Below are 24,972 nucleotides of genomic sequence, written 5' to 3' on the forward strand. Positions count from 1 at the left end.
AGGGTGTAACAAAACACATTGATGAAGGGAGAGCAGTGGATGTAGTGATTGTGGATTTCAGTAAGGCGTTTGACAAGGTTACTCAAGCAAGGCTCCTTCAGGAAGTAAGGAAGCACGGGAGCCATGGAGACCTTGCTGTTTGGATCCAAAATTGGCTTGCCCACATGGTTTGCATTCTACATGGAGGTCGGTGACCAGAGGTGTTCTGCTGGGATCTGTTCTGGGACCCTTACTCTTCATGATTTTTGTAAATGACCTGGATGAGGTAGAAGGATAGGTTAGTAATTTTGCTGATGACACAAAAGTTGGGGGTGTGATGGCTAGGCTGGAGAGATGTCAGAGGTTACAGCGGGACATTGATAGGATGCAGAACTGGGCTGAAAAGTGGCAGATGGAGTTCAACCCAGATAAGTGTGAAGTGGTTCATTTTGGTAGGTCAGATCCGAAGATAGAATATAATGGTAAGACTCTTGGCAGTGTGGAGAATCTAAGGGTCCAAGTCTACAGGACACTCAAAGCTGCTGTGCAGGTTGACAGTGTGGTTAAGAAGGTGTATGGTGTGTTGGCATTCATCAACCGTGGGATTGAGTTTAAAAGCTGTGAGGTAATGTTACAGCTATAGAGCACCTTGGTCAGACCCCACTTCACTACAGGAAGGATGTAGATACTATAGAAAGGGTGCAGAGGAGATTTACAAGGATGTTGCCTGGATTGGAGAGCATGCCATATGAGAATAGGTTGAGCGAACTTGGCCTTTTCTCCTTGGAGCGACGGAGGATGAGAGGTGACCTGTTAGAGGTGTATAAGATTATGAGAGGCATTGATCGTGTGAATAGTCAGAGGCTTTTTCCCAGGGCTGAAACGGCTAACACGAGAGGGCACAGGTTTAAGGTGCTGGGGAGTAGGTCCAGAGGAGATGTCAGGGGTAAGTATTTTACACAGAGAGTGGTGAGTGCATGGAATGGGCTGCCAGCAATGGCGGTGGAGGCAGATACGATAGGGTCTTTTAACAGACTCCTGGATAGGTACAGGAGCTTAGAAAAATAGAGGACTATGCACTAGGGAAATTCTAGGCAGTTTCTAGATTAAGTTACACAGTCGGCACAACATTGTGGGCCGAAGGGCCTGTACTGTGCTGTAGATTTCTATGTTCTATCTTCTATGGGCCTTTGCCACCCACTCCAGGAGGTTACAAATACATTCTTGTCATGGTAGGTACTTTCACCGTGTGTGTGGAAACTTTCCCAATTAAGACATACAAGGCCAAAGCCACTCCAAAAATCTTATTGGAAAGGAGTTTGCACTCACTGGGGATTACCTCGGAGTATAGAATTAGATTGAGGCGCACATTCTACAGCCCAGATAATTCAGGATGTCATGGCACTTTTAGGGATCAAGTAGAGATTGCATGTACCCTATAGTCTGCAGTCTGGTGGAATTGTGGAAAGGATGAACTGAACGTTAAAAAAGTGATTGCCGAAACGAGGGAACAACAGGGCAAGTTGTTTTGCTTTGTGTACAGATGATAATAACGAATGCAGTGGCATCATCAACTCCTGACCAGAAGAAACATAAGAAGGTTGGAGGAGTTGTGAAGATTAGGCTCGTTAAAACCTGAAAAGATAGGATTGGGTCAGAAAATTGGGTACAATAATCGGCAGAGCTCTTGAAGGAGGCCCATCAATTAGGAAAGAAAAAACAACAGAGTAAATTCTCCTTTGACTCAAAAATGAGTCCCATGGACTTAAATCTAGGATTAAGCAATGATTAGCATACACTAACCCACCTCATTTTGTTAATCCAAGGTTTGCAGGGTAATATGAAGTTATAGACAGTCCATCAGCATACAGGGTGGTATTGATTTCTCCAGATAAAAGTGGATGATACCACATCACCCAGTTGAAATTGGTGGGGGAGAAACAGGAACGTTATCAATCAATGTATGTGATGGTGCTGATCGCAGAGCCTTGACAATCGATGTGCATGAAATTCCTGATTTGGAAGATTTGAGGTTGGAACAGATGTTCCAAGTAGATGGCGACAGATTTGACTGAGGAGGAACTTTTCCATTCTATCAGTCTGAGAATCTGGGGAGTTTTGACATGAAGACAAAGAAAAGGGAAAACATGTAGGTTCCTACGTCCCCTATCCTGAAATGAAATTGAGTAGAACAAAAAACACGGATGACTTGAGTCCTAAGAGAATTGGGAGTCTGGCTTGGATGGGCTAGAAAACAGAAAATATGGACTTAAAATAATTTATTATTGAATCTGAAAAGAAGAACAGAAATTACACGTGTGTGTTACAGGTTTAATTTGATATGATGAGAATATTGTAAAATCAACTACCCTACAACCTCAAGTAGCTGGAGCTACACCAGAGCCTAAACGTAGTGAGACCCAGCGTAACACAAAAGGCGATAGGATTACTGTTAGAAGATATGGAGAAAATTTGTTGCTTTGGTGCCAGTGTACCACCCAGTGCAGGTGATCTTTAATTTAACTAAAATAATGGTGTCAGAATGGTTACTTAAGACAGTTATTTACTCATTTTCTTTGGAGATAATGAAGCAGGAGTGAGTTTAAGTCAGTCAAAAATTGAAAGAAGTGAGGACTATTAGAATTAGTGAAAACATATTATGCATCAAGGTTTTCAACGGCCAGTACTTTAGATACAGAAGAGTTGGGGAGCCAGACACAGTCCATTTAGCAGAAAATGTGGGATATTTCTGGAGAAAATTATCAGGATACAACTTGATGCATAAAGGAACTGATAGCTTTGTGGCAAAGTTTGAAGATGATACGAAAATAGGTGGAGGGGTAGGTAGTGCTGAGGAAGCAATGTAATTGCAGCAAGACTTAGACAAATTGAGAAGAATGGGCAAAAAAGTAGCAGATGGAATACAGTGTTGGGAAATGTATGATAATGCATTCTGGCAAAAGGAAAAATAGTGTGGACTATTATCTGAATGGGGAGAAGTTTCAAACATCAGAGGAGTAGAGGGACCTAGGCATCCTCATGCAAGACTTACAGAAGGTTAATTTACAGGTTGAGTCTGTGGTAAAAAAGGCAAATGCAATGCTTTATAAGACACTAATCAGGCCACACTGAAGTACTGTCAACAGTTTTGGGCCTCATATCTCAGAAAGGATGTGTTATCACAGGAGAGAATACATTTGAGGTTCACGAGGATGATTCTGGGAATGAATGGGTTAACATATGAGGAGCGTTTGGCAGCTTAGGGCCTGTACTCACCATAATTTAGAAGAATGTTCGGGGATCTCATTGAAACCTACCAAATGTTGAAATGATGAGACAGGGTGGATGTGGAGACATGGTGGGGGTATCCAGAACTAGAGGGCACAGCCTGAAAATTGAGGGCAACCCTTAGAGCAGAGGTAAGAAAGAATTTTTTTAGCCATAGAGTAGTGAATCAGTGGAATGCTCTGCCACAGACTGCGGTGGAGGCCAAGTTTGTGCATATATTTAAGGCAGAAGTTCATAATTTCCTGATTGGTCAGGGTATCAAAGAATATGGTGAGAAGGCAAGTGTATGGGGTTGAGTGGGATCTAGGATCAGTCATGATGGAATGGCGGAGCAGATTTGATGGGCTGAATGGCCTAATTCTGCTCCTAAGTCTTATGATCAAAGTCAAAGCCAACATAAATGCTAAAGAGAGGGCATATAATACAGCAAAAATTATTGGGAGGTTAGAGGAGTGGAAGTTTTTAAAAAGCAATGGAAAAAAGTCACTAAGAAGATAAAAATGGAATATGAAAATAAGCTAGCCAATAATATTTAAGAGGATACCTAAAGTTTCTTCAGATACATAAAGTGTAAAGGAGAGGAGAGAATAGATATCGGATCACTAGAAAACAATGCTGAAGAGGTAATAATGAGGGACAAAGAAACAGCAGACAAGCTGAATAAGTATTTTGCATCAGTCTGCACTGTGGGAGACACTAGCAGTATGGTATGAAGTGTTTGAAGTTACCATAACTAGAGGGAAGGTTCATAGAAACTGAAAGGTCTGAGGGTAGATAAGTCACCTGGACCAGATGGTGTACACCCCCAAAGTTCTGAAAAAGGTGGGTGAAGAGATTGTGATGGCATTAGTAATGGTCTTTCAAGAATCACTAGATTCTGGAATGGTTCTGGAAGACTGGAAAATTGAAAATGTCATTTCATTATTCCAGAAAGGAGAGAGAGGCAGAAGAAAGGAAACTATAGGCCAGTTAGTTTGACCTCAGTAGTTGGGAAGATGGTAGAGTCAATAATTAAGGATGAGGTCTCAGGGTACTCGGATGCTCATGATAAAATAGGCCATAGTCAGCATGGTTTCCTCAAGGGAAAATCTTCCCTGACAAATCTGCTGGAAGTCTGTGTAGAAATAACAGGCAGAATAAACAAAAGAGAACTGGTTGAAGTTGTATCATTGGATTTTCAGAAGGCCTTTGCCACACGAGACTGCCTAACAAGCTACGAGCCCATGGTTCTACAGGAGAGATTCTAGCACGGATAAAACTGTGGCTGATTGGCAGGAGGCAAAGAGTGGGAATAAAGGGAGCTTTTTCTGGCAGGCTGCCAGTGACTAGTGGTGTTCCACAACAGCCTGTGCTGGGACTGATTCTTTTTTTGTTGTATGTCATTGATTTGGATGATGGAATTGTTGACTTTGTTGCAAAATTTGCGGACAATATGAAGGTAGGTGGAGGGGCAGGTAGTTTTGATGAAATATAGAGGCCACAGAAGGACTTAGACAGATGAGGAGAAAGAGCAAAGCGGTGGAAGATGGAGCAATGTTCGGAAATGTATGGTCATGCACTTTGATAGAAGAAATGAAAGGGTTAATTATTTTCTAAATGGAGAAAAATAAAAAAAAAACGGAGGTACATAGGGACTTGGGAGTGCTTGTGCAGAATTCCCTAAATGTTGATTTGCAAGTTGAGTCTGTGGGGAGGAAGGTAAATGTGATGTTAGTATTCATTGCGAGAGGACTAGAACACAAGAGTAGGATGTAATATTGAGACTTTATAAAGCACCAGTGAGGCCTCTCTTACAGTCTTGTGAGTAGTTTCAGAATCATAGAAAACCTACAGCACAATACAGGCCCTTTGGCCCAAAATGCTATGCTGAACATGTCCCTACCTTAGAAATTACCCAGGGTTACGCATAGCAATCTGTTTTACTAAGCTCCATGTACCTATATAAAAGGCTCTTAAAAGACCCTATCGTATCCGCCTTCATCACAGTTGTCGGCAGCCCATTCCACGCACTCACCACTCTCTGCCTTAAAAACCTACCCCTACCATCTCCTCTGTACCTACACCCAAGCACCTTAAATCTGTGTCCTCTTGTGGCAGCCATTTCAGCCCTGGGAAAAAGTCTCTGACTATCCACACAATCAAAGCCTCTCATCATCTTGTACACTTCTGTCAGGTCACCTTTCATCCTCCGTCACTCCCAGGAGAAAAGGTCGAGTTCACTCAACCTATTCTCATAAGGCATGCTCCCCAATCCAGGCAACATCCTTATAAACGTCCTCTGCACTATTGCTATAGTTTCCACATCCTTCCTGTAGTGAGGTGACCAGAACTGAGCACAGTACTCCAAGTGGGGTCTGACCAGGGTCCTATATAGCTGTAACATTACCTCTTGGCTCTTGAGCTCAATCTCATGGTTGATGAAGGCCAATACACCGTATACTATACTTTCTTAACCACACAGTCAACCTGCACAGCAACTTTGAGTGTCCTATGGACTCGGACCACAACATCCCTCTGATCCTCCACGCTGCCAAGAGTCTTACCATTAATACTATATTCTGCCATCATATCTGACCTACCAAAATGAACCACTTCACACTTAGCTGGGTTGAACTCCATCTGCCACTTCTCAGCCCAGTTTTGCATCCTATCGATGTCCCGCTGTAACCTCTGACAGCCCTCCACACTATCCACAACACCTCCAACCTTTGTGTCATCAGCAAATTTACTAACCCATCCCTCCACTTCGTCATTCAGGTTATTTATACCCTAAATAATTTCGGTAAGTACATGTTTAGCACAGTATTGTGGGCCGAAGGGTCTGTATTGTGCTGTAGTTTTTCTATGTTACAACCACTCTTTGCCTTCTGTGGGCAAGCCAGTTCTGGATCCACAAAACAAGGTCCCCTTGAATCCCATGCCTCCTTACTTGCATGTGGTACCTTATCAAATGCCTTGCTGAAATCCATATACACTACATCTACTGCTCTACCTTCATCAATGTATTTAGTCACTTACTCAAAAAATTTAAACAGGCTTGTGAGACACAATCTGCCTTTGACAGAGCCATGCTGACTATTCCTAAATCATATTATGGCTTGCCAAATGTTCATAAATCCTGCCTCTCAGGATCTTTTCCATCTACTTACCAACCACTGAAGTAAGACTCACTGGTCTGTAATTTCCTGGGATATCTCTACTCCCTTTCTCGAATAAAGGAACAACATCTGCAACCCTCCAAATCCTCCAGAACCTCTCCCGTCCCCATTGATGATGCAAAGATCATTGCCAGAGGCTGGTCCCAGCGACTTATCCAACTCGATGCTTTCCAAAAGCTCCAGCACATCCTCTTTCTTAATGGCTATATGCTCAAGCTTTTCAGTCTGCTGTAAGTTGCTACAATCGCCAAGGTCCTTTTCCGTAGTGAATACTGAAGCAAAGTATTCATTAAGTACCTCAATAATTGGGCCCCTTATCTGAGAAACCGGAGAGGGTTCAAAGGTGGTTCGTGAAAATGATTCCAGGGTTAAATGGCTAGTTGTATGAAGAGTGTTTGATGACTCTGGGCCTGTCTTCTCTAGAATTCAGAAGAATGAAGGGTGACCTCATTGAAACCTATCGAATAGTGAAAGGCCTTGATAGACTGGATGTGGAGAGGATGTTTCCTCTGATGGAAGCGTCTAAGACCAGAGGACACAGCCTCAGAATAGAGGAGCGTCCTTTTAGAATGAAGATGAGGAGGAATTTCTTTAGCCAGAGAGTGGTGAATCTGTGGAATTCTTAGTTATAGGCAGCTGTGGAGGCCATGTCTTTATGTGTATGTAAAGCAGAGGTTGGTAGATTCTTGATTGGTCAGGGCATGAAGGGACATGGGGAGAAGGCAGGAAATTGGATCAGCCATGATGAAATGGCGGAGCAGACTCGATGGGCACTCCTGTATCTTAAGGATCTACATCTGTGGGACGATGTTGTTACTGAGTTGCCACCAGTCCCTCATCTGACTGCAGATTGGACGTGAGTTATGGAGGAGGCAAAGGAGATAACCCATCAATGGACTAAATACACAGAAGTTTTTAAGACATGTTGATAAAGCAAATGACATATTGCATTACAGACCGTTTGGATCAGTTTTGGAGCGGGCGATCAAATATATCCACAGGTGAGGATAATACCAGATGGTGCTGTAATATTTTATGTACACTGATAATGGTGTATGTTTCACCTTAGAAGGTGAAAGGCTAAAGTTGTGCAAAAGGAAGAGGATGGTGGTTTTGTAATAGAGAAGACAATTGTATACAAAGCGTATGAATTCAATAAGAAAATGGTACCTTTAGCTTTTATGATATAAGTGTCACACACCTGCAGGAATCTCTGAGTAGTCAATAGAATAGAGGAGGTTGGCGATCCTCAGATAAATTTCTTTGGATCAACAGGAGGGAGATGCTGGCCAGAAAGAACTACAGTCTACAGATCAGTGAATTCAAATGAATCGAGGACAGTGGAAATAGATAGACCAATTGCCTCTGTTCTTGCCATGAAAGAAGAGGTGGAGGCTGCCAACTTTATAAAGGGTCACTGCATTATGTGAGTTAAAGTCACTTGATTTGATCAGTGGACACAATGATGCCTGAGGTAGTCTGCTGGACTCGGGATCATTTCCAAATAAGAAGTTATTTTTCACAAACAAGAGACAACCTGCAGATGCTGCAATCTGAGCAACACACACAAAATGCTGGAGGAACTCAGCAGGCCAGGCAGCATCTACGGAAAAAAGGTACAGTCGGCGTTTCAGGCTGAGACCTTTCGACAGGACTGGAGAAAGAAGGAAAGAGGAGGAGATTTAAAAGTTGTGGGGAGGGGAGAGAGAAACACAAGGTGATAGGTGAAACCGGAAGGGGGAGGGATGAAGTAAAGAGCTGGGAAGATGATTGGTGAAAGGGATGCAGGGCTGGAGAAGGGGGAGTCTGATAGGAGGCCATGGAACAGAGAAAAGGGACACCAGAGGGAGGTGATGGGTAGACAAGGAGATAAGGTGAGAGAGGGAAAGGGGGATGGGGAAAGAGGGGGCCATGACTGGAAGTTTGAGAAATCGATGTTCCTGCCCTCAGGTAGGAGGCTATCCAGACGGAATATAAGGTGTTGTCCTTCCATCCGGAATGTGGTCTCATTGCATTTATGCCCTCAGGTTGGAGGCTATCCAGATGGAATATCTCTTTACCTGCTCATCGCCTCCCTCTGGTGCTTTTCTTCTGTAGCCTTCTGTCCTCTCCTATCAGACTCTCCCTTCGTATTGTGTTGTATCTCCTTCACCAATCAATTTCCCAGCTCTTCACTTCAGCTCTCCCCCACGCGGTTTCACCTATCACCTTGTGTTTCCCTGTCCCCTTCCCAGCTTTTAAATCTCCTCATCTTTTTTTCCAGTCCTGATGGAGGTTCTCAGCCCAAAATGTCAACTGTACATAGATGCTGAGTCCCTCCAGCATTTCGTGTGCTGCAGGAAATTATTTGTGAGGTGTTCTTTGGTGGATATTACATGCAGGTTTGTGACAGCTGGCGTGATTCAAGCCTGTTGCTGATTGAGAATAAAGACCCATAAATTACCGATTGTCACTTGCTGGGAAGAGGGCAATAAGAGAGCTGGAGCAGAGCCGATAACAAGGTTTTAAAGGTCAGCACGTGACCTGTGGGCAACGACGTTTGAATCGGTAAGGAATGGGTATAAAAGCAGATGCTTTAAGTGTGATGGCAGCGATAACCCTGTAGAACAACTATCATGGATATGAGGAGCCCCACAGACACGTGGAGATTTGAAACAAGATGATGAGGACCACGTAGCCAGCAGCAGACGCTCCTTTTTAACTAGTATTATCGTTTTTATTCTTTGACTGGTCACTGAAGGTCAGGAAAACACAGTAGGTGTGCACACAGGTATTCAGTTGTGTCAATTCACATGTTCTTCTGTTGAGACAATAAAGGTACTTGTTGGTAATTACAGATTCTCCATGATCATCATTACCGGGGTGATTCATGGACAAGACAAAAGAGATGACTGTAGTCTTCAGGAAGGCACAAACGAACACTCCCTGTCCCACAAGTTCCTGGGTGTGCACGTAATGGATGATCTAACTTGGTCCCACAACACCCCTTCGCTAGTCAAGAAGGCATGGCTAAGTCTACACATTCTGAGGAGGCTGATACCTGCAAGGCTCCCCACACCTGTCCCAACAGGAGACCATTGAGATGGCTCCATCTGGCTGCATTGTTGAGTGGTATCGAGGCTGCAAGGCGTCAGACCAACAGACCTGGCCGGGACTGTAAAAACTGCTGGGGACGCGGGGTCTCCCTGCGTCCATGTTGTGAGTACTGAATACAAATGGCCTGGAGCATTGAGGATCCCTCCCACCTAACCCACAATCTGGGGCAAAGGGGAGGGGAATGGGGGACTGAGACGGTGATGGGAGGGGTGGGGAGTTCACAGCATAATGCAGGTGGAGGGGAAGGTCGAAGGAGAGGGGTGCTGGGAGTTGAGAAGGTGAGGGGACAAGAGGATATGATCAGCTCACCTTGTCGAGTTCTTTCAGGCAGTTCATGTTCACGATGGAGGTACAGTTTTGGTCGAAGACAAGTGCCCAGAAGTCAGCCAGGGTGTGGGACAGTGGCAGCTGAGTCAGGATGAACCGGTCTCGCAGTCCGTGGCGCTGGGGAGTGAAGGGGTCAGTTCCAAACTCTTACCCACTGAGCCTCACTGTAAACCCCCTCCCTCCAAACCTATCCATCCCCTCACACCGACAGCCTCACTGTAAACCCCCACCCTTCAACCCTATCCATCCCCTCACACCCACTGAGCCTCACTGTAAACCCCCTCCCTCCAAACCTATCCATCCCCTCACACCGACAGCCTCACTGTAAACCCCCTCCCTCCAACCCTATCCATCCCCTCACACCCACTGAGCCTCACTGTAAACCCCCTCCCTCCAAACCTATCCATCCCCTCACACCGACAGCCTCACTGTAAACCCCCTCCCTCCAACCCTATCCATCCCCTCACACCCACCTCACTGTAAACCCCCTCCCTCCAAACCTATCCATCCCCTCACACCCACTGAGCCTCACTGTAAACCCCCTCCCTCCAACCCTATCCATCCCCTCACTCCCACAACCTCACTGTAAACCCCCTCCCTCCAACCATATCCATCCCCTCACACCCACAACCTCACTGTAAACCCTCTCCCTCCAACCCTATCCATTCTCTCACTCCGACAGCCTCACTGTAAACACCCTCCCTCCAATCCTATCCATCCCCTCACTCCCACAACCTCACTGTAAACCCTCTCCCTCCAACCCTATCCATTCTCTCACTCTGACAGCCTCACTGTAAACCCCCTCACTCCAACCCTATCCATCCCCTCACACCGACAACCTTACTGTAAACCCTCTCCCTCCAACCCTATCCATCCCCTCACACCCACAACCTCACTGTAAACCCTCTCCCTCCAACCCTATCCATCCCCTCACTCCCACAACCTCACTGTAAACCCTCTCCCTCCAAACCTATCCATCCCCTCACACCCACAACCTCACTGTAAACCCTCTCCCTCCAACCCTATCCATTCCCTCACACCAACAGCCTCACTATAAACCCCCTCCCTCCAACCCTATCCATCTCCTCACTCCCACAACCTCACTGTAAACCCACTCCCTCCAACCATATCCATTCCCTCACTCCCACAACCTCACTGTAAACCCTCTCCCTCCAACCCTATCCATCCCCTCACAGCCACAACCTCACTGTAAACCCTCTCCCTCAAACCCTATCCATCCCCTCACACCCACAACCTCACTGTAAACCCTCTCCCTCCAACCCTATCCATCCCCTCACACCCACTGAGCCTCACTGTAAACCCTCTCCCTCCAACCCTATCCATCCCCTCACTCCCACAACCTCACTGTAAACCCTCTCCCTCCAACCATATCCATCCCCTCACACCCACTGCAGCCTCACTGTAAACCCTCTCCCTCAAACCCTATCCATCCCCTCACACCCACAACCTCACTGTAAACCCTCTCCCTCAAACCCTATCCATCCCCTCACTCCCACAACCTCACTGTAAACCCCCTCCCTCCAACCCTATCCATCCTCTCACACCCACTGAGCCTCACTGTAAACCCTCTCCCTCCAACCCTATCCATCCCCTTACTCCCACAACCTCACTGTAAACCCTCTCCCTCCAACCATATCCATCCCCTCACAGCCACAACCTCACTGTAAACCCTCTCCCTCCAACCCTATCCATCCTCTCACTCCCACTGAGCCTCACTGTAAACCCTCTCCCTCCAACCCTATCCATCCCCTCACTCCCACAACCTCACTGTAAACCCTCTCCCTCCAACCCTATCCATCCCCTTACTCCCACAACCTCACTGTAAACCCTCTCCCTCCAACCCTATCCATCCCCTCACTCCCACAACCTCACTGTAAACCCCCTCCCTCCAACCCTATCCATCCCCTCACTCCCACAACCTCACTGTAAACCCCCTCCCTCCAACACTATCCATCCCCTCACACCGACAGCCTCACTGTAAACCCCCTCCCTCCAACCCTATCCATCCCCTCACTCCCACAACCTCACTGTAAACCCTCTCCCTCCAACCCTATCCATCCCCTCACACCGACAGCCTCACTGTAAACCCCCTCCCTCCAACCCTATCCATCCTCTCACTCCCACAGCCTCACTGTAAACCCCCTCCCTCCAACCCTATCCATCCCCTCACACCGACAGCCTCACTGTAAACCCCCTCCCTCCAACCCTATCCATCCCCTCACACCGACAGCCTCACTGTAAACCCCCTCCCTCCAACCCTATCCATCCCCTCACTCCCACAACCTCACTGTAAACCCTCTCCCTCCAAACCTATCCATCCCCTTACTCCCACAACCTCACTGTAAACCCTCTCCCTCCAACCCTAACCATCCCCTCACCCCGACAACCTCACTGTAAACCCTCTCCCTCCAACCCTATCCATCCCCTCACTCCCACAACCTCACTGTAAACCCCCTCCCTCCAACCCTATCCATCCCCTCACTCCCACAACCTCACTGTAAACCCCCTCCCTCCAACCCTATCCATCCTCTCACTCCCACAACCTCACTGTAAACCCTCTCCCTCCAACCCTATCCATCCTCTCACTCCCACAACCTCACTGTAAACCCTCTCCCTCCAACCCTATCCATCCTCTCACTCCCACAACCTCACTGTAAACCCTCTCCCTCCAACCCTATCCATCCTCTCACTCCCACAACCTCACTGTAAACCCCCTCCCTCCAACCCTATCCATCCTCTCACTCCCACAACCTCACTGTAAACCCTCTCCCTCCAACCCTATCCATCCTCTCACTCCCACAACCTCACTGTAAACCCCCTCCCTCCAACCCTATCCATCCCCTCCCCTCAACGCTGTACTACTCCCCTCCAGCCCCGTACCACCCCACCTCTCATGACTCCCAGCTCACTCCCTCACATTACCCGCAGCCCGAACCCTCATGGAGTGAACCGTATCTGCACTTACCTGCACACACCCACTGAATCTCACGGCACCAGGGAGGGGCTTTGGGTTATATGGGGAGGGTTCCAGGGAGGGAGGTTTAGGTAATGCAGGGAGTGTGGGGTTTTGGTTACAGGGAAGGGGGCAGGTTTGGGTTATGGGGCTGGGTGTGGCTCTGTCCTCAGGGAAGGGGGCAGGTTTGGGTTATGGGGCTGGGGGTGGCTCTGTCCTCACCTCTGTCAGGACCGCGTTGATGTAACCTGCACTGCCGTTCGGGTTCTTCACAGAGAGCAGGCTGGGCCGAACGTGCTCCGCTGTAGAGGGAAGAGCAACGTGAGACCGTCACAAGGGGCTTCCAGTGGGGATAGCCCACCTTCGGCCATCCCACTGGGATTAGAAGTCCCATAACAGGGCCTGCTAAAGGGGAAGTTCCAAGTTCAAAGTAAATTAATTATCAAAGTACATATACATATGTCACCATGTACAACCCTGGAATACGTTTTCTTGTGGGAATACTCAGTAAATACAAGAAACACAGTAGAATCAATGCAAGGCTGCACCCAACAGGGCAGAGAGACAACCGGTATGATAAAGACAACAAACTGTGCAAATATAAATAAATAAATAACTACAGCACAGTACAGGCCCTTCAGCCCTCCATGTTGTGCTGACCCATATAATCCTTAAAAAAAGTACTAAACCCACACTACCCCATAACCCTCCATTTTTCTTTCATCCATGTGCCTGTCCAAGAGGCTCTTAAATACCCCTAATGTTTTAGCCTCCACCACCATCCCTGGCAAGTCATTCCAGGCACTCACAACTGTCTGTATAAAAAACTTACCCCTGATGCCTCCCCTAAACTTCCCTCCCTTAATTTTGTACATAAGCCCTCTGGTGTTTGGTATTGCTGCCCTGGGAAACAGGTACTGACTATTCACCCTATCTATGCCTCCCATAATCTTGTAGACCTCTATCAAGTCCCTCTCATTCTTCAACGCTCCAAAGAGAAAAGTCCCAGCTCTGCTAACCTTGCTTTATATGATCCATACTCTCCAAACCAGGCAACATCCTGGTAAATCTCCTCTGCACCCTCTGCATTGCTTCCACATCCACATAACAAACAAATAACCAATAAATATCAAGTACGTCCATAGGTTGTGGGAACAGTTCAGTGAAGTTGAGTGATTTTGTTCAAGAGCCTGATGGTTGAGGGGTAATAACTGTTCCTAATGCTGGTGGTGTGGGACCTGATGGTTGAGGGGTAATAACTGTTCCTGACGCTGGTGGTGTGGGACCTGACGGTTGAGGGGTAATAACTGTTCCTGATGCTGGTGGTGTGGGACCTGACGGTTGAGGGGTAATAACTGTTCCAGACGCTGGTGGTGTGGGACCTGATGGTTGAGGGGTAATAACTGTTCCAGAACCTGGTGGTGTGGGACCTGATGGTTGAGGGGTAATAACTGTTCCTGACGCTGGTGGTGTGGGACCTGACGGTTGAGGGGTAATAACTGTTCCTGATGCTGGTGGTGTGGGACCTGACGGTTGAGGGGTAATAACTGTTCCTAATGCTGGTGGTGTGGGACCTGACGGTTGAGGGGTAATATCTGTTCCTGACGCTGGTGGTGTGGGACCTGATGGTTGAGGGGTAATAACTGTTCCTGACACTGGTGGTGTGGGACCTGATGGTTGAGGGGTAATATCTGTTCCTGACACTGGTGGTGTGGGACCTGACGGTTGAGGGGTAATAACTGTTCCAGACGCTGGTGGTGTGGGACCTGATGGTTGAGGGGTAATAACTGTTCCTAATGCTGGTGGTGTGGGACCTGACGGTTGAGGGGTAATATCTGTTCCTGACGCTGGTGGTGTGGGACCTGATGGTTGAGGGGTAATAACTGTTCCTGACGCTGGTGGTGTGGGACCTGATAGTTGAGGGGTAATATCTGTTCCTGACGCTGGTGGTGTGGGACCTGATGGTTGAGGGGTAATAACTGTTCCTGACGCTGGTGGTGTGGGACCTGATGGTTGAGGGGTAATAACTGTTCCTGACGCTGGTGGTGTGGGACCTGATGGTTGAGGGGTAATAACTGTTCCTGACGCTGGTGGTGTGGGACCTGATAGTTGAGGGGTAATAACTGTTCCTGACACTGGTGGTGTGGGACCTGATGGTTGAGGGGTAATAACTGTTCCTGAACCTGGTGGTGTGGGACCTGATAGTTGAGGGGTAATAACTGTTCCTGACGCTGGTGGTGTGGGACCTGATGGTTGAGGGGTAATAACTGTTCCTGAACCTGGAGGTGTGGGACCTGATGGTTGAGGGGTAATAACTGTTCCTGACGCTGGTGGTGTGGGACCTGATAGTTGAGGGGTAATAACTGTTCCAGAACCTGGTGGTGTGGGACCTGATGGTTGAGGGGTAATAACTGTTCCTGACGCTGGTGGTGTGGGACCTGATGGTTGAGGGGTAATAACTGTTCCTGAACCTGGTGGTGTGGGACCTGATGGTTGAGGGGTGATAACTGTTCCTGAACCTGGTGGTGTGGGACCTGATGGTTGAGGGGTAATAACTGTTCCTGACGCTGGTGGTGTGGGACCTGATGGTTGAGGGGTAATAACTGTTCCAGAACCTGGTGGTGTGGGACCTGATAGTTGAGGGGTAATATCTGTTCCAGACGCTGGTGGTGTGGGACCTGATGGTTGAGGGGTAATAACTGTTCCTAATGCTGGTGGTGCGGGACCTGATGGTTGAGGGGTAATAACTGTTCCAGACGCTGGTGGTGTGGGACCTGATGGTTGAGGGGTAATAACTGTTCCTGACGCTGGTGGTGTGGGACCTGATGGTTGAGGGGTAATAAATGTTCCTGACGCTGGTGGTGTGGGACCTGATAGTTGAGGGGTAATAACTGTTCCTGACGCTGGTGGTGTGGGACCTGATGGTTGAGGGGTAATAACTGTTCCTGACGCTGGTGGTGTGGGACCTGATGGTTGAGGGGTAATAACTGTTCCTGACGCTGGTGATGTGGGACCTGATAGTTGAGGGGTAATAACTGTTCCTGATGCTGGTGGTGTGGGACCTGATAGTTGAGGGGTAATAACTGTTCCTGACGCTGGTGGTGTGGGACCTGATAGTTGAGGGGTAATAACTGTTCCTGACGCTGGTGGTGTGGGACCTGATGGTTGAGGGGTAATAACTGTTCCAGACGCTGGTGGTGTGGGACCTGATGGTTGAGGGGTAATAACTGTTCCTGAACCTGGTGGTGTGGGACCTGATAGTTGAGGGGTAATAACTGTTCCTGACGCTGGTGGTGTGGGACCTGATGGTTGAGGGGTAATAACTGTTCCTGACGCTGGTGGTGTGGGACCTGATGGTTGAGGGGTAATAACTGTTCCTGACGCTGGTGATGTGGGACCTGATAGTTGAGGGGTAATAACTGTTCCTGATGCTGGTGGTGTGGGACCTGATAGTTGAGGGGTAATAACTGTTCCTGACGCTGGTGATGTGGGACCTGATAGTTGAGGGGTAATAACTGTTCCTGATGCTGGTGGTGTGGGACCTGATAGTTGAGGGGTAATAACTGTTCCTGACGCTGGTGATGTGGGACCTGATAGTTGAGGGGTAATAACTGTTCCTGACGCTGGTGGTGTGGGACCTGATGGTTGAGGGGTAATAACTGTTCCTGAACCTGGTGGTGTGGGACCTGATGGTTGAGGGGTAATAACTGTTCCTGAACCTGGTGGTGTGGGACCTGATAGTTGAGGGGTAATAACTGTTCCTGATGCTGGTGTTGTGGGACCTGATAGTTGAGGGGTAATAACTGTTCCTGACGCTGGTGGTGTGGGACCTGATGGTTGAGGGGTAATAACTGTTCCTGAACCTGGTGGTGTGGGACCTGACGGTTGAGGGGTAATAACTGTTCCAGAACCTGGTGGTGTGGGACCTGATGGTTGAGGGGTAATAACTGTTCCTGAACCTGGTGGTGTGGGACCTGATAGTTGAGGGGTAATAACTGTTCCTGACGCTGGTGGTGTGGGACCTGATGGTTAAGGGGTAATAACTGTTCCTGACGCTGGTGGTGTGGGACCTGATGGTTGAGGGGTAATAACTGTTCCAGACACTGGTGGTGTGGGACCTGATGGTTGAGGGGTAATAACTGTTCCTAATGCTGGTGGTGCGGGACCTGATGGTTGAGGGGTAATAACTGTTCCTGACGCTGGTGGTGTGGGACCTGATGGTTGAGGGGTAATAACTGTTCCTGAACCTGGTGGTGTGGGACCTGATAGTTGAGGGGTAATATCTGTTCCAGACGCTGGTGGTGTGGGACCTGATGGTTGAGGGGTAATAACTGTTCCTGAACCTGGTGGTGTGGGACCTGATAGTTGAGGGGTAATAACTGTTCCTGACACTGGTGGTGTGGGACCTGATAGTTGAGGGGTAATAACTGTTCCTGACACTGGTGGTGCGGGACCTGATGGTTGAGGGGTAATAACTGTTCCTGACGCTGGTGGTGTGAGACCTGATGGTTGAGGGGTAATATCTGTTCCTGACGCTGGTGGTGTGGGACCTGATGGTTGAGGGGTAATATCTGTTCCAGATGCTGGTGGTGTGGGACCTGATGGTTGAGGGGTAATAACTGTTCCTGACACTGGTGGTGCGGGACCTGATGGTTGAGGGGTAATAACTGTTCCTGATGCTGGTGATGTGGGACCTGATGGTTGAGGGGTAATAACTGTTCCTGAACCTGGTGGTGTGGGACCTGATGGTTGAGGGGTAATAACTGTTCCTGATGCTAGTGGTGTGGGACCTGATGGTTGAGGGGTAATAACTGTTCCTGATGCTGGTGGTGTGGGACCTGATGGTTGAGGGGTAATAACTGTTCCTGAACCTGGTGGTGTGGGACCTGATGGTTGAGGGGTAATAACTGTTCCTGATGCTGGTGATGTGAGTCCCGAGGCTCCTGCCCCTTCTTGTAAATGGCAGCAGTGAGAGGGGTGTGTGGGCTGGGTGGTGGGATTCCCTGATGCTTGATGATTCCTTCCTGCGACAGCACCTGTGTAGATGTGGAGAGTGCTGGACAGGGGAGAGGGCTTTCCACGTGATGGACTGGGCCAGATGCACTACGTGTGTGTGTGCCACTTAACATCCTTTCAGACAACGTCCATCCAGATATACGTCTGAAGTCCCGATCGGAGAAAGTGACGCAGTGGAAGTAACCAATCTCGTGTATTGAGCGTCACTTGAGTGCAGTAGCCTTATCTCTCTGTTTGATTTTCTTTCGAAAATATTACCGTAAAGTGCATCATAGCTTCCAAACGCAGCAAAACCACTCCTAGTGACAGCAGCAGCAAGAGGCAGAGTAAAGAATATGGTGTTCGCACGACGTCCGATTTCCCACGACGTCCAAATCACGCGACGTCCGATTTCCCACGACGTCCAAACCACGCGACGTCCGATTTCCCATGACGTCCAAATCACGCGACGTCCGATTTCCCATACAGCCCAAACCACATGACATCCGATTTCCCATACAGCCCAAACCACGCGACGTCCGATTTCCCACAACACCCAAACCACGCGATGTCCGATTTCTCATACAGTCCAAACCACGCAACGTTCGATTTCCCACGACGTCCAAACCACGTGACGTCCGATTTCCCACGACGTCCAAATCACGTGACGTCCGATTTCCCACGACGTCCAAACCACGCGACGTCCGATTTCCCATACAGCCCAAACCACATGACATCCGATTTCCCATACAGCCCAAACCACGCGACGTCCGATTTCCCACAACTTCCAAATCACGCGACGTCCGATTTCCCACGACGTCCAAATCACGCAACGTCCGATTTCCCACACAGTCCAAACCACGCGACGTCCGATTTCCCACAACTTCCAAATCACGCGACGTCCGATTTCCCACACAGTCCAAACCACGCGACGTTCGATTTCCCACGACGTCCAAACCACGCGACGTCCGATTTCCCACACAGTCCAAACCACGCGACGCCCGATTTCCCACGACGTCCAAATCACGCGACGTCCGATTTCCCACACAGTCCAAACCACGCGACGTCCGATTTCCCACGACGTCCAAATCACGCGACGTCCGATTTCCCACACAGTCCAAACCACGCGACGTCCGATTTCCCACTCAGTCCAAATCACGCGACGTCCGATTTCCCATGACGTCCAAGTCACGCGACGTCCGATTTCCCATACAGCCCAAACCACGTGACTTCTGATTTCCCACAACACCCAAATCACGCGACGTCCGATTTCCCACACAGTCCAAACCACGCGACGTCCGATTTCCCACGACGTCCAAACCACGCGATGTCCGATTTCCCACACAGTCCAAACCACGTGACGTCCGATTTCCCACTCAGTCCAAACCACGCGACGTCCGATTTCCCACGACGTCCAAGTCACGCGACGTCCGATTTCCCACACAGCTCAAACCACGTGACTTCTGATTTCCCATACAGTCCAAACCACGCGACGTCCGATTTCCCACACAGCCCAAACCACGTGACTTCTGATTTCCCATACAGCCCAAACCACGCGACGTCCGATTTCCCACACAGTCCAAACCACGCGACGTCCGATTTCCCACTCAGTCCAAACCACGCGACGTCCGATTTCCCACTCAGTCCAAACCACGCGACGTCCGATTTCCCACACAGTCCAAACCACGCGACGTCCGATTTCCCACTCAGTCCAAACCACGCGACGTCCGATTTCCCACGACGTCCAAGTCACGCGACGTCCGATTTCCCACACAGTCCAAACCACGCGACGTCTGATTTCCCACACAGTCCAAACCACGCGATGTCCGATTTCCCACACAGCCCAAACCACGCGACATCCGATTTCCCACACAGTCCAAACCACGCGACGTCCGATTTCCCACGACGTCCAAACCACGCGACGTCCGATTTCCCACGACGTCCAAGTCACGCGACGTCCGATTTCCCACACAGCCCAAACCACGCGACGTCCGATTTCCCACACAGTCCAAACCACGCGACGTCCGATTTCCCACACAGTCCAAACCATGCGACGTCCGATTTCCCATACAGCCCAAACCACGCGACATCCGATTTCCCATACAGTCCAAACCACGCGACGTCCGATTTCCCACTCAGTCCAAACCACGCGACGTCTGATTTCCCACGACGTCCAATTTCCCACGATGTCCAAATCACGCGACGTCCGATTTCCCACACAGTCCAAACCACGCGATGTCCGATTTCCCACGACGTCCAAATCACGCGACGTCCGATTTCCCACACAGTCCAAACCACGCGACGTCCGATTTCCCACGACGTCCAAACCACGCGACGTCCAATTTCCCAAGACGTAAAAATCACGCGACGTCCGATTTCCCACACAGCCCAAACCACGCGACGTCCGATTTCCCTCACAGTCCAAACCTCACGATGTCCAATTTCCCACGACAACAAATCACGTAACGTCCGATTTCCCACAACGTCCAAACCTCGCGACGTCTGATTTCCCACACAGCCCAAACTACGTGACGTCCGATTTCCCACACAACCCAAACCACGCGACGTCCGATTTCCCACAAAGCCCAAACCACGCGACGTCCGATTTCCCACACAGTCCAAACCACGCGATGTCCGATTTCCCACGACGTCCAAACCACACGACGTCCGATTTCCCATACAGTCCAAACCACACGACGTCCGATTTCCCATACAGTCCAAACCACGCGACGTCTGATTTCCCACAATGTCCAAACCACACGACGTCCGATTTCTCACGACGTCTAAACCACGCGACGTCCGATTTCTCACGACGTCCAAACCTCGCGATGTCCGATTTCCCACGACGTCCAAACCTCGCGATGTCCGATTTCCCACGACGTCCAAACCTCGCGATGTCCGATTTCCCACGACGCCCAAACCACGTGACGTCCGATTTCACAGAACGTATCGTGGATATTAAGCGACTCATAGCTGTATTTTTTTGTAGGATTTTCTGTTTGAGGGCATTGGCATTTCCATACCAGGCTGTGATGCAGCCAGTCAATATCTCCACCACACATCTACAGAAGTTTGTAAAAGTTTCAGATGTCAGATTACAGATGTCTCTGTAAATTTCCAAGGAAGTAGAGGCGATGCCATGCTTTCTTTGTAATTGCACATGTACTGTGTCCAGGACAGGTTCTCCGAAATGATAACATCAAGGAATTTAAAGTTGCTGACTTTCTCCACCTCTGATTCCCTGGTGGAGGCTGGTTCATGACCCTCCAGTTTGGTCCTCGGAAGTCACTAATCAGCTCCTTGGTCTTGCTCACATTGTTGCTGTGACACCACTCAGCCAGATTTTCAGTCTAATACGCCACCAACTTTGATTTAGCCAACAGCAGTGGTGTCAGCAGCAAACTATGCTTAGCCACACAGTCATACATATTAAGCGGGTAGAGCAGTGGGCTAAGCACGCAGCCCTGGGTGCCCCTGTGCTAATGGACGGCACGGAGGAATTGCCATTTCCAATCTGAATAAACTGGGGTCTGCAAGTGAGGAAATCAGGGATGCGGTTGTATAAGGAGGTACTGAGGCCTATTGATTAGTTTTATGGGGATGATGGTATAAAATGCTGGGCTGTAATCGATGAAGTATGCATCTTTGCTGTCCAGGTGTTCCAGGGTTGCGTGAAAAGCCAAAGAAACTGGCATCTGCTGCGGACACATTGTGCAGGTAGGCAAGCTGGAGCAGATCCAAGTCACCTCCCACGCAGGACACTTCACCACAGTGGATGTAAGTGTTAATGGGTGATAGTCATTGAGGCAGGTTACCGTGATCTCTTAGGTACTGGTGTTGGGGAGGGGATGGGCACAGAGATCAAGTAGGTTGAGTGTTTTTAAAAGTTGACTGATGGTCGATGAATAATCTTTGACAAGGACATATAGAGCCTCTGATACATAGTGTCTACATACTTTGGTTGCACACACGGATTGAAACAGCCGGTCACGACGTGGTCATCAAGGTGACAGCAACATTGGGCACACTTCAGTCCCCATTCTCCGTGCATTGTGGCCCATCAGATTTGCTCTATTTTGGATCCCCAGTAGCAGGGTGGGAGTTTGGTCTACAGTTTAAAGCCCTCTATTGATCCAGGGCAACTTGGCACACTGGATCAACGGAGGGTAATGGTGCAGGTGTGATTTGAACCTTGAGCAGTTTCATAGATGACTTGGACATTGATAGTGTCAGGAGTGACGAGGCTTCAGCTCTTTAGTAATGAGTTGGTACAGTAGGCAGAAGAACGTAATCCTGGCCATGTAAAGTTGGGCACAGTGAACTGTTAGACCCTCTGGTAGTGGGGGTCCTACACCACCAGGTTCACGAGCAGCAATGCAATGGAGTCACACAAGTCAAATTCTCTTTGACCATGGATGATGTCGCTATCTGCTCAGATCTACAGTCAGCTAGCAGATTGATCAGTTAATCAGTTAAAAGGTACAGTCAATGTTTTGTGTCGAGAGCCTTCAGCAGGACTGGAGAAAAGGAGTAATACTTCCACTTATTGTTGCAAGCAGAACAAGTGCTACACCTGCCCCTGCACCTCCTCCCTCACCACCAATCAGGCGACACTTTGCCTGTGAGTCTGATGGGGTTGTACACTGTGTTTGGTGCTCCCGGTGTGGCCTCTTGTATATCGATGAGACTCGATGTAGATTGGGAGACCACTTCACTGAGCATTTACACTCCTTCTGCCAGAAGAAGCAGGAACTCCCAGTGGCCACCCATTCCAATTTTAATTTTGCTTCCCATCTTAATATGTCAATCCATGGCCTCCTGTACGATCGCGATGAGGCCACACATTCCGGTTGGAGGAATGTATTCTCGTATTCTGTCTGGATAGTCTCCAACCCAATGGCATGAACATTGATTTCTTGAACTTCTGGTAATGCCTCCCCTCATCATTTCCCAGTCCTATTTACCCCTCTCACCTTATCTTCTGGCCTGCCCATCGCCTCCCTCTGGTGCTCCTCCCCCTTTTCTTTCTTCCATGGCTTTCTGTTCTCTCCTATCAGATTCCCCTTTCTTCAGCCCTGTATCTCTTTCACCAATCAACTTCCCAGCTCCTTACTTCACCCTTTCCCCCCCACATCCGGGTTTCACCTGTCACCTTGTGTTTCTCCTTCCTGTCCCCCCACTTTCATACTCTGACCTCATTTTTTTTTTATCCCAGTCCTGCTGAAGGGTCTTGGTCTGAAACGTCAACTGTACTCCTTCCCATAGATCTCTCTGGCCTGCTGAGTTCCTCCAGCATTTAGTGTGTGATCCCAGGAACAGCAAGGCCAAACTGGCCAGTCCATCATGGGTCTGTTACCTGAAGGTGCTAGGGATCTGATTCAGCGGAACTGAGTGGTGTAGCAAGAGGTGTACAGGCTAGGTTAAAGAAAAACTGGTTCTGTGGAAGTTTGTTCTCTATCAATAACTGCTAAGGAGCTGGTCACCAGTGCAATGTGCTCTTGGGGCTGCTATACCTGGCACAGGTGTAGCCTGTTCCTCAATCCTATGCCTCAGCAATCACCTGGGGATCCAAGATAGAGGGTTCCGTCAGGTCATGACGCATAAATCCCCTGAGAATGAGGAGAAAAGTGCACCCATCGTTTCTCTCACCTTGATGACCACATTCATGTGGCTGTATCAATCTGTGTGGAAACAAAGTGCGTGGGCTCCGTGTACCGAGGGCCCCGGTGCTGTAAACGACAAGCCTGGTCCCACTATCATGCAATCCCACACTCAGCTGGGTGCTGCCACACTATCTGTCTTCTTCCAAGTAAACACCTTCGACCACAAGTCCAGAATCAGTACCAGCACAGTAAGTGGGGCAGACACTGAGGGACCATGGATTCTGTGAATTTGTTCCACTAGCAAATGGTTCAAACTATCTGGGAGAATGCCTCATCACCCGACGTGCACCAAGTCTTTATATGACTGGCTGTGAAATGAACTCTCAGTCAGAGCCTTTCTCTGCAGTCACCACATTATGCCCATGTATGCTGCCTGCAGGATGGACGTGGTGGGGGAAAATTGTCACCCATCTCTTTGCAGAGTGCAGACTTGCCAAGAGAATGGGGAGACACATGAAGGGCTCTGTGTTCCAGTTTACTCTCGGCACCTGTGTAACAGAGGACTCTGATCGAAGGCCTGTTCCCAGGGTCACACAATGGGACAGCCCAAGTAGTACTGGTCGTGACGCACCCTGTTCGGTCTTGCTGAAACTCATTGTTCTCCTCGCACAGGGAGATATCTGTAAGGGAACGCTGCCAACTGGCAGTCCAGGCTGGAGGAGGACATGCTCGGTGTAGCCAATTGAAAGGCTCTGTGAGGGAAGACCAGTTTCTGGGCTCCGTGACGAGGGGCAGAGTTAGGTGGGGAAGCTCTTCAGACAATAAAAGGGAGCCACAGGAGGGGCAATGCTGCCACATCTGTATTTTTTTCTTTAAAGTTTACACAACTGAATATACCAACTGTGAATGCAAAGATATTTTTTGTTTTGCTTTCTTCCTTTGTATGTATTTTTATCAAAGTCATTTTTGAAATTTAAGATGCCTTTTTTCAACCATATAGTTCTTGAGCAAATTGGCAAAATCTACTGGTCACTTTGTAATAACATGGATTTTATTTGTTCCAATTGCAAACTTTGTCAGGTTTAGGGTGAAGGGCATGAGATTTAATAAATGTACAATAAGAATCTTTTCACTCCAAGGAATTCTGAACCGCACTGGCCGAAGGAGTGGAGGGGAACCCGAGACTCAGACAACACACAGTGGTATCTGGATAAGCACACTCGGAACGAGGGAGGGAGGGAAGGAAAGTGAAGTTTCTCGTTTCCCTACCCAAGCCCCTCAATAATATAAAACCACGGTCTGGTAAACTACTGCTGTGGGGATCTCTGCTTTCACGGAACGTCCATGGTAATTCAAAAGGTCCAACAGCCTCCAGTGAGGTGTTTCTCATCTGAGACTGTGAACCCCAGTCCTACTGAGAGGAAAGACAGGGAGAGAGGTGGAAACTAGTCATGGGGACAGAGAGCCTAATGGCTCCACACCCTCCAGTGAAGGTATTTCTCATCTGAGACTGTGATCCCTAGGTGTACTGATAGTGAAAGGGGGGTGGAGG

General features: G+C 48.8%; 1 protein-coding gene across 1 annotated transcript in view; it reads right to left on the reverse strand.

Annotated features, from left to right (window-relative positions):
• LOC132396470 (receptor-type tyrosine-protein phosphatase T-like) overlaps window positions 1–24,972 on the reverse strand; it is a 123,269-nt gene that overhangs the window by 31,185 nt on the left and 67,112 nt on the right. Inside the window, exons 14-15 of the mRNA XM_059974012.1 lie at window positions 13,045–13,124; window positions 9,831–9,965 (exon numbers count right to left, since the gene is read on the reverse strand). Coding sequence (XP_059829995.1) covers window positions 9,831–9,965; window positions 13,045–13,124 — 215 coding nt within the window. The remainder of the gene's footprint in view (window positions 1–9,830; window positions 9,966–13,044; window positions 13,125–24,972) is intronic.

This window comes from Hypanus sabinus, chromosome 7 (assembly GCF_030144855.1).
Source record: "Hypanus sabinus isolate sHypSab1 chromosome 7, sHypSab1.hap1, whole genome shotgun sequence".
NCBI classification, from domain to species: domain Eukaryota; kingdom Metazoa; phylum Chordata; class Chondrichthyes; order Myliobatiformes; family Dasyatidae; genus Hypanus; species Hypanus sabinus.